This window comes from Drosophila mauritiana, chromosome 3R, assembly GCF_004382145.1.
Source record: "Drosophila mauritiana strain mau12 chromosome 3R, ASM438214v1, whole genome shotgun sequence".
Lineage (NCBI taxonomy): Eukaryota > Metazoa > Arthropoda > Insecta > Diptera > Drosophilidae > Drosophila > Drosophila mauritiana.
Genome location: NC_046670.1, coordinates 3044292 through 3054789, shown reverse-complemented (window position 1 = coordinate 3054789; position 10498 = coordinate 3044292). Strand labels below are relative to the sequence as shown.

The following is a 10498-nucleotide window of genomic DNA, read 5'->3' as shown; positions in this document are numbered from 1 at the left end:
GTTTGAGTACTTGCTAAATGGACTTCCGAAATGTATGTTTGTATGGAATTTTCGTGGAGCCTAATCATGGTCACGCTGACTCTCTGAAAAGCCGCAAGAAAATAAAAATACATATATCATCTTCCTAGCTATTATTATTATTAACAAAAATGTCGGAACCAGTTGATAGCACAGAGGTAAAGTCACCGTCGTACGACTTATCCAAGTTCCAACTGAAGCGAATCCTAACCAACAACAGCGTTAGGAAAAGTATATCCCTGCTTGGAACTTTTCCGGATTTAGGAACCGATGATGCCATTGTTGTTTTCGAGAAAAATGGTATAAAAGCGTTAATAAAGGTAGATGATATTCTCTACAGTATAATCCTTACTAACCGCAGCGTACCGGGAAAGCGATGTGGCAACGGCGTCATCGGAGGAGTCTCCCAAGAAGCCAAGCTATTTTACCGCGGACCTGAAAGTTGACACTGAGTTTATCAACAATATCTACGGCAGTTTTCAGGTTGTGCCGACCCGGGATTTGTGCAGTAAGTATTAGATTCATAGTTCATACTGATAAATCTTTGATTTTCATCATTAATTTCACAGGTGTGAAAAGCACAGTCATTTATCCCGCCACCGAGAAGCACATCGAGAAGTACTCAGTTTCCCAAAAGTATCTCATACGGGAGACTCCTGATCTCTACCAAAGAATAACCCTTCCATATCTTACCTCAAGTCAGTTCTCCCTCGAGTGGGTCTACAACATACTCGAGCACAAGCAGGAGACGGAACGTATAGTGTACGAGGACAAGGATCCAAAGACCGGCTTTATCCTTCTGCCTGATCTTAAATGGGACGGACGCAATGTGGAAACCCTCTATCTGCTGGGCATTGTCCACAAGCGCGACATCAAGTCTCTGCGGGACTTGAATGGAAGTCATCTCGATCTTTTGCGCAACGTGCGCCAGGCGTCGAAGGATGCAATTTCGAAGCTATACGGCATTAATCCCAATCAGCTGCGCATGTACTTTCATTACCAGCCGTCCTTCTATCACCTCCACGTGCACATTAATCCAGTACGTAACGATGCGCCGGGCATATGGTGCGAGAAGTCCCACATGCTGGACACGGTGATCAACAACTTGGAACTCATGCCGGACTACTATCAGCGAGCCACCTTGCCGTTTGTCCTGTACGAAGGCAACAAGCTGTTGGATCTCTATGAGCAGGAGCTGCCCATTAGAGCGCTGACAAAAGCGAGCGACGATAAGGAGCTCCCTGACACAGACTCTTTGGGCGTCGCTCCACCGGAAGGCTTTAGCGATGAGGAGCCGGAGGATAGGCAGTGCAAGCGCATAAAGTTGGGCTCGCCGGAGCCCAAGGAGGCCGAGTCCGCTGTTCAGGCATGTGCCTAAGCTCCCTTTCCAAACGTTCAGTGGTATTACTTAATGAGAAAGCTAAACCTAGATGTTGCCTATCAATAATACATCCTACATATGATCATTCAATTCAAAATAAAGTAATTTTGGAAAATTTCGTTTGAAAGCACTTGCTGGGAGTACATATTATTAATTGGTTTAAAATATTCACAATATTTCCTTTCGTTTCACACATTAAAAAACAGTCGCTTAAGAGAAAATGATTGAATTCTATAGAAAGTACCTTTTAAAAACAAACTTGAGATTTGTGGGTTACTCATATGTTCGTGGGTCTTAATTCATTCTTCGAAAATAATAAAAAACAAATCGGAAAAGAAAACTGAAATCTGCCCCTAGCAATTTAATTGGACTAGCTTAGAAAACAAAGAAAAAGACTTTGTAGTTAGTCAGCTGGTTGCCATCTTTATTTGTTTAATAATAGTGTAGCTATGTCTGTTGTGTATTATTTTTTTGTTGCATGCTCTGCTTGTGTTTTCATAGTTTTTACTTTAATAATTTACTTATTATTTTTCGTGGCCTTGCGTATTTGTTTATATTTGTAATACATTTAAATACATTCCACAGCGGTTTTAGGGTTTCTTCTCCTCGCGACATGACTAACTTTTGAAATTTGATAATGTCCTAGAAAAAATGATCCTTACATTGGCGTCCAGATGTTCGTTTATCGAAATCGAATGTGTCTGGGTTTTCGTATTCGAATCTTGTCTAGCCGCAGCTAGTCGGGGAGCTGCGAATTCCATTCGTGCTCGTTTCAGAGTTGTGCTAAGCGAATGCTTTGGGTTTTGTCAAGCTCGTTAGCCGCTTTTTTCAAAAGTGTGTGTCGAGGTGTCGCAGTGGATCGAGGTTTCAATTGGGACATGGGTCGAAACAATTCCTAGCAAATTTACCAAAGAAACTATAGGACTAATAACATTGTCTTTAGCATGAAAATGAAACAATGAGTCGGTTTTTATGTTTCGTATTTCCTGGGTACGATTTAGAGCCAAATAATTGTTATACTTATAGTTTCTCTAGGACATGTCGCTAAGTGTTCCTGCGATTTGGAATATTCATCGTGCTCGCAGAGGCGACCCACCTTTGTCTGCCGCGTGTCCTACGTCATCGAAATCTTTAGCCTGGAAGCCTGGTTCAACATCGTTTATGATACATACATACATAAATATTATTTCAAATACATACATACATATACACATATATATAGGTATATATATATAAAAATAACAAATAATAGTATTAATAAAATCGTAATGTGTAATTTCCCAATATAATAAAAACAATACGCGCCGGCATGCCCTGAATACTAAGCTGATACTTTCAATTGCTCGTCGTGCCCGAGAGTTCTACGTCGACGTCCCCGTCCGCGTGGTGCTGGTGCTGCTGCTGCTCCTGCGGTACATACATCACGGCAGTGCCCTGCTTGTCTGCATCCGAGGATATCGACCAGTTTCGCTCCAGCTGCTCCAAGGCCGCCATGGTCGCCGTGGTCGTCACCCCCGCACCGGAGCTCTCTGCACCGGCACCGTCGCTCATAACGCCCGCTTTAAGCGTTTCCTCCAGCAGCACCTGGATCTTGTCCTGGTCGTCGAGGTGGACGAAACCGAGGCGCACCAGTTCGCTGGTGAGATCCGCCGCCGTATCGTTCTCGTTCACCTGGCATGTCAGTTGGCGGTTCATCTTGTCGTCCATGCGCAGCAGTATTGTCATGGTTATGTCATTGCTATCCTCCTTGATTTTAACGCTGCACATCATGTTAACGATGCGCCGCGACTCCGTGTCCACAGGCTCCGGCGTGGCCGATTTTACAGAGTCAGCTCGCTCCGGGGAGGCTGCCCGGGAACGGAAGTTTGGCGGCTTCTTGCCGCTGTACGTAATTAGCGGATACACACCATACTTCACGTCCTCGACGAACTTCTCCAGCTTATCGGCGCCCGAAACGTCTGCGAGTCGGTACTGCCGCTCCTGGCCGCCGGCCAGCCGCAGCTGGGCCATAACCACGTCCGGCTGGTAGTATCGCTGCATGAGGCCGTCGAAGGCGGTTTCCGAGAACATAGTGCGGTTGGCGGGCGAGAAGACCAGGCAATGGGCAGTCAGCAGTTTGAGGGAGTGCACCTGTAGTAATAGCAGCAAAAATGGATTATTAGCTACTGAATTTTTCAGTCAATTACCTTTATAAAAGTGTCATAAGAATACCTTGCAATGTCATTAGAACTATGTACAAATTTATATTTTAAAGTCAACAAGAGCGAACGCTAAAATCGAGTTTTTCGTATATCAGACTCAAGTGGGAGTGCAAAAGAGAAATTTCAACACTTTAAAATGGAATACCAATGGATATTGGCAAGACAACTAAGAGCAGCGTGGCAGTTCTATGGGCTTTCCGTTGGAGTGGACGATTCTCATGAAGAATCAATAACAATACCTGTTACATTCATCTTAACTTAACTTAATCTAGTAACAGGTAACAAAACAAGTGTCTTATTAATTTTTAGTTGAACTTAAGATATAAGAGCTGTATTCCGTGAATGTGCGCAATAAATCATTTACTACAGTCAAGATGGATTGTAGAATAATCAACTGATTACTCATTCTCCTGCCATTTAGTTTGGAAAGAAAATCATTCAAAGAAAATATAATATGCACATGTATATTATATATTAATTTCTTAGATAATTTACGATATGATTCGGATAAAGCCCAATTTAGAACTTAAATATTTTAATGTGAATTGAAATCATGTAATTTTCAAAATCTTCAGATTTTTTACTTTAAAACTTTATTTAACATATTATGAAGGCATTTCCGACCTATTTCCATAAGTGAAGGCTGATTTAATAATAAAATTGTATAGGAGAGTATTATTAAACTAAATATCTCCACCCGTAAGATGGATCCGAGAATTAGAATACAAGGTCTAGTTGGCATGGCAATTGTCATGCGGGACGTCAATTTATAGCATTTAGAACAAGATAATTGACTTGCTAACTCACCTCGAAAAGCAGTGGGTGAAAGAGCAGATCATTGGCGCTGGGTCGGTCCTGCGGCTGCGGGTTGAGACACTTTCGTATCAGGTCGCGCTGCAGATCGTTTTCCAGGCTAAAGATTGTGCGCTGGATGGTCTCCTCGTTGATGGCAGTTGACTCGCTGTTGCTGGGCTGAATCTCCAGGGCGGCCATCTCCAGGGCGCACATCCCGAAGGCGTAGATGTCGAGGGCGGCGGTCAACTGGTCGGCGGCGCCGTACTCCGGCGCCTGGAAGTAGTGGGCGCCTCGCTCGCGTTCACGCTCCCGCTCTCGGCCGCGCCGAACGCTGTAGTGGACCGCGTCCGGGACCACCGAGCCGATCTTGACCAGGCCGTTGTGCTGGATGAAGATGCTATCACAGGTTAAATTGCCGTGGATGATGGGCGGCGAGCAGGAATGCAAATAGCTGAGTGCGGACAAGATCTGAGTGCACCACCGGCGCCACGACTCCAGCGGTAGGCGCTTGGCGTTGCGCTTGGTGCGCTTGAGGAACTGTTTCAGCGATCCGCTCGACATGTACTCGGTGATAAAGACCACCCTGGGACGCTCGGCCTGCTGCGTGTCCGTCCAGTAGCGGTGGAACTTGACAATGTTCTGGTGGTCCAGCTGCAGCAGATTGTCGAACACCTGCCGCATCTTCTCCTCCTGCGACTTCAGCTCCTGCAGGCTGGCATATTGCACCTCGTTCCACACGACCTCTACGCCCTCCTCAGTGTCCATGGCCAGATGGACGCAGTCAATACCGGGCACGTCGCGCTGATCCACCTCCTCGCGTCGCTTCAGCCAGCGTCCGCATGGCGACTCCTCCAGAATCTCGCTCTCATCCTCCGAATCGTCCCCGGACTCGCGTGGCGACGAGTCCAGATTGACGCCCTCGCTGCCAGCGACGACGCCGACGCCGACCGCAGCGCTGCCCGCATCAGCTGTTGAGGCACCAACTATGTGCGGCGGGGGCTGCTGCGTCGACTGCGACGGCGGTGTCGCTGCTGGGCAGGATGCACTTACGGGACCGGCCGCCAAGGAGGGGTGGTGCTGGATGGGTTCATCCGCTACCGCGCTACCGCTGATGCCGGCATTCGCTTGGCTATTTGACATTAGGGTGCGGTCACCGACGCGGCTGCGGCTGTTGAGCAGTGCTGTTCCAGTTCCAGAAGGCCTCGTCTTCGGTTTCCAGTGTTTATTTTCTTTGTGCCTCAAAGTTGGACTGCGTACGTTTGCGCTAGCACTTCGTGGTATCCACTACGGGGTCCGGGCAACGAGCTACATCCGCCGCTGCTCCTCTGCCGCTGCCTCTGCCCCACTCACTGGCGCACACATACACACGCACGCGCCCACACAGCTCCTCCACTGCACCCCTCTCCCAGTAAACACTCCGCTGCGACGGCTGGCGGTTGCTGAGACGTTTTTCGCCACCTTCGACGGTGTCTGCTGTTCCAATCCTCGACTGCGTCGCGAACGGCGATCCGTTGGTTGCACTTTCTTGCCTGACACGCTGCCGATTCGTTTATTTAGGCGTTTTTTTCACGCTAAAACACCCAAGAAATGTGAGCAAATCGATGCCTCTGGCTTATCGATAGTCACCCCGCATATCGCTCGGCCAGCGCAACTGCGGCATGCTTATCGATAATAACGCGTTAAGCTGACTTATGCCAAATTGTTAGTTTATGTGATTCATTAATTTTATTTTATACGATAACGAGCAAGGACATATAGTTTGCAGGCGGATCATTTAATTATAAGACAACTTTTCAGTAAAATATTCTTTTTCTTTTAAACACATTAAGAGTTGGCAAAAAATAGCTAGATGGTCCGGAATTATTCAGAACTGCCAACATCATAGAGCCGTTTTCGATAGTTTCTCAATGGTACCGATAACACCTTGCCATCCGTGCCGGCAGCTCTTAAAAATATCCGAAGTATCGCAGATTTTGGCAAAATCTGCATCAATTAACCGATCATGGATAGCATAATTGGACGCGGCCAGTTTGTCTCGGAGACGGCCAATCTGTTCACGGACGAGAAGACAGCTACGGCAAGAGCTAAGGTAGAATCAGACAAGACAGTCCGGATTGCTGTATTGTACCATTTATTTTCCTTTTCAGGTGGTCGATTGGTGCAATGAGCTGGTCATCGCATCACCTTCGACAAAGTGCGAACTGCTGGCTAAGGTGCAGGAGACTGTGCTTGGATCCTGCTCGGAGCTGGCCGAAGAATTCCTGGAGTCCGTGCTGTCTTTGGCCCACGACTCAAACATGGAGGTTCGCAAGCAGGTAGTCGTCTTCATAGAGCAAGTTTGGTAAGGATGTCCGTCAAAGGAAATAACTTCTTGCTGAATCCATTTTTATTTTCCATCCCAGTAAAGTGAAGGTGGAGCTACTGCCCCATGTCATTAACGTCGTGTCTATGCTGCTTAGGGATAACTCGGCTCAGGTGATCAAAAGAGTGATCCAGGCCTGCGGCAGCATCTACAAGAATGGATTGCAGTACTTGTGCAGCCTCATGGAGCCCGGCGACAGTGCGGAGCAGGCGTGGAACATCCTCAGCTTAATAAAGGCGCAAATACTGGACATGATCGACAATGAAAACGACGGCATACGTACAAATGCCATTAAGTTCTTGGAGGGCGTCGTTGTCCTGCAGAGCTTTGCTGACGAGGACAGTCTGAAACGAGATGGAGACTTCTCGCTGGGCGATGTCCCCGATCACTGCACACTATTCCGCCGTCAAAAGTTGCAGGAGGAGGGCAACAATATCTTAGATATCTTGCTTCAGTTCCACGGAACCACGCATATTTCCTCGGTGAACTTGATTGCCTGCACAAGCAGCTTGTGCACGATTGCCAAAATGCGACCCATGTTCATGGGTGCCGTGGTGGATGCCTTTAAGCAGCTGAATGCCAACCTGCCGCCCACCCTCACTGACTCGCAAGTAAGCTCCGTGCGCAAGAGCCTGAAGATGCAGCTGCAGACATTGCTGAAGAACCGTGGTGCCTTTGAGTTTGCAAGCACTATCCGAGGTATGTTAGTTGACCTGGGGTCCTCCACGAATGAGATCCAGAAGCTTATTCCCAAAATGGACAAACAGGAAATGGCTCGCAGACAAAAACGCATCCTCGAAAATGCTGCGCAAAGTCTTGCAAAGCGAGCGCGCTTGGCCAGTGAGCAGCAGGATCAGCAGCAGCGAGAAATGGAGCTAGACACTGAGGAATTGGAACGACAGAAACAGAAGTCCACACGAGTTAACGAAAAGTTTCTGGCAGAGTATTTCCGTAATCCAGAAACTGTTGTGGCCCTGGTGCTGGAGTTCTTGCCCAGTCTGCCCACTGAGGTGCCACAAAAGTTCCTTCAGGAATACACACCCATTCGCGAAATGTCTATTCAGCAGCAGGTAACCAATATCTCCAGAATGTTTGGCGAACAACTATCAGAAAGGCGCCTAGGCCCAGGTGCCGCAACCTTCAGTCGAGAGCCGCCAATGCGGGTTAAGAAAGTACAACCGATTGAATCAACACTAACTGCAATGGAAGTGGATGAGGATGCTGTTCAAAAACTGAGTGAGGAAGAGCTCCAACGTAAGGAGGAAGCAACCAAGAAACTCCGCGAGACCATGGAGCGCGCTAAGGGCGAACAGACTGTTATTGAAAAGATGAAGGAGCGCGCCAAGACGTTGAAGCTGCAGGAAATCACCAAGCCCCTGCCACGCAACCTAAAAGAGAAGTTCCTAACTGATGCAGTGCGCCGTATTCTCAACTCGGAGCGGCAGTGCATCAAGGGAGGCGTGTCATCGAAGCGCCGTAAGCTGGTCACCGTGATTGCTGCCACATTTCCCGATAACGTGCGTTACGGCATCATGGAGTTCATCCTGGAGGATATAAAGCAGCGTATCGATTTGGCATTTTCGTGGCTCTTTGAGGAGTACTCTCTGCTGCAAGGATTTACAAGGCACACTTATGTTAAGACGGAGAACAGACCCGATCACGCCTACAACGAGTTGCTGAATAAGCTCATCTTTGGCATTGGAGAGCGTTGCGATCACAAGGATAAGATTATTCTGATTCGTAGAGTTTATCTAGAAGCACCCATTCTTCCGGAAGTCTCAATCGGACATCTAGTTCAATTAAGCCTGGACGACGAGTTCTCCCAGCACGGCCTGGAGCTGATCAAGGACCTTGCAGTGCTCAGGCCGCCGCGAAAGAATCGCTTCGTTAGAGCGTTGCTCAACTTTTCTGTGCACGAGCGAGTGGATCTGCGGGATCGGGCACAGGCCCACCTGGTCAGTCTGTACCATGTGCACAAAATACTACCGTCTCGGATAGACGAATTCGCTCTGGAGTGGCTTAAATTTATCGAACAGGAGTCTCCGCCGGCAGCTGTTTTCTCGCAGGACTTTGGTCGCCCAAGCGAGGAGCCTGCTTGGCGGGAAGACACTACCAAGGTGTGCTTTGGTTTGGCCTTTACCCTGCTGCCCTATAAACCGGAAGGTAAGTTGATGCTGTCCCGTATTTAAGAAAATTAATTATGAAATTAATTTGTTAATATTCTCTTCCCCTGATAGTTTACTTACAGAAAATTTGTCAAGTGTTTGTTTCCACATCTGCCGAACTGAAACGCACGATCTTGCGCAGTCTAGATATCCCCATAAAAAAGATGGGTGTGGAAAGCCCGACGTTGCTGCAACTGATCGAGGATTGCCCTAAGGGCATGGAGACCTTAGTGATCCGTATAATTTACATACTGACGGAGCGAGTGCCATCCCCCCATGAAGAATTGGTACGGCGGGTTAGGGATCTCTACCAGAACAAGGTCAAGGATGTGCGCGTAATGATACCCGTGCTAAGTGGCTTGACACGATCCGAGCTCATTGCCGTTCTACCTAAGCTGATTAAACTTAATCCCGCTGTGGTCAAGGAGGTTTTCAATCGATTGCTTGGTATCGGTGCCGAATTCGCCCATCAGACGATGGCCATGTCCCCCACTGATATTCTCGTGGCTTTGCACACCATCGATACGAGTGTCTGCGACCTTAAAGCCATCGTCAAGGCTACATCCATCTGTTTGGCTGAAAGAGATCTGTACACACAGGAGGTACTTATGGCTGTGCTGCAACAGCTTGTAGAGGTTATTCCGCTGCCTACTCTGATGATGCGCACAACAATTCAGAGCCTAACTCTGTACCCGCGTCTGGCCAACTTTGTAATGAACTTGCTGCAGCGTCTGATAATCAAGCAGGTCTGGCGACAAAAAGTTATCTGGGAGGGCTTCCTAAAGACTGTGCAGCGCCTGAAACCGCAGTCAATGCCGATCCTGCTTCACCTTCCTCCCGCCCAATTGGTGGACGCACTGCATCAGTGCCCCGATTTAAGACCAGCATTGTCAGAATACGCTGAGAGCATGCAGGACGAACCGATGAATGGTAGTGGCATTACCCAGCAGGTTCTGGACATCATCTCCGGGAAATCAGTGGATGTGTTCGTGACGGTAATTATGCATTTTTTAATTTAGTCTTAAATGAAATGAGTTACTATTAACTCAAATACCGAAGACGTTCAGCTACTACATACGAGTATCTTCTTTTCAGGACGAAAGCGGCGGTTACATCAGCGCCGAGCATATTAAAAAAGAGGCACCGGATCCATCAGAAATTAGTGTAATTTCCACAGTGCCCGTACTGACGTCTCTAGTGCCACTGCCAGTTCCCCCGCCTGTAGGCAGTGATCTTAACCAGCCCCTGCCGCCAGGCGAGGACTAGTTGCAGTTTAATTGTTTTGTTGCTCATACATATTTTCAAGTTACTTAATAAGATAAAGTTTATAATTCGACCATCACTGTCCTAGGCCTTGACCGCACACACAGCCATTATAAAGCAATATAATTATGTTCGTTAATAACCAAAAGATTGGGAGTGTACCCCTCGCATTCGATGCTCATATCCCATCCTACTGGGTGTCCACGACCTTTAGGTAGAAGCTATCGGCATTTAGTTGAGTCTTAATATATCTTAATATATATAGCGACATATACGTATCAGTTCATTGCGGGCACTGTCATCGGCGTATTAC

At 47.6% G+C, this 10498-nt stretch overlaps 3 protein-coding genes across 3 annotated transcripts; 2 read left to right on the top strand and 1 right to left on the bottom strand.

Moving 5' to 3' along the window:
• The first annotated feature begins 66 nt into the window (after nucleotides 1-66).
• On the top strand, nucleotides 67-1489 carry LOC117143875 (m7GpppX diphosphatase). Its single transcript, XM_033308760.1, has 3 exons — nucleotides 67-318; nucleotides 380-526; nucleotides 588-1489. Exons 1-3 carry the CDS (start codon nucleotides 150-152, stop codon nucleotides 1394-1396), a joined length of 1125 nt encoding a protein of 374 aa, XP_033164651.1. The 5' UTR covers nucleotides 67-149; the 3' UTR covers nucleotides 1397-1489.
• A 306-nt stretch (nucleotides 1490-1795) lies between these two features.
• Nucleotides 1796-6029, bottom strand: LOC117145715 (nuclear receptor-binding protein homolog). Its single transcript, XM_033311461.1, has 2 exons — nucleotides 4408-6029; nucleotides 1796-3529 (listed from the first exon to the last, which is right to left on the bottom strand). Exons 1-2 carry the CDS (start codon nucleotides 5533-5535, stop codon nucleotides 2735-2737), a joined length of 1923 nt encoding a protein of 640 aa, XP_033167352.1. The 5' UTR covers nucleotides 5536-6029; the 3' UTR covers nucleotides 1796-2734.
• A 255-nt stretch (nucleotides 6030-6284) lies between these two features.
• On the top strand, nucleotides 6285-10453 carry LOC117145714 (symplekin). The gene is made up of 5 exons (XM_033311460.1): nucleotides 6285-6484; nucleotides 6543-6736; nucleotides 6798-8920; nucleotides 8995-9917; nucleotides 10018-10453. Exons 1-5 carry the CDS (start codon nucleotides 6398-6400, stop codon nucleotides 10186-10188), a joined length of 3498 nt encoding a protein of 1165 aa, XP_033167351.1. The 5' UTR covers nucleotides 6285-6397; the 3' UTR covers nucleotides 10189-10453.
• Nucleotides 10454-10498: the final 45 nt, after the last annotated feature.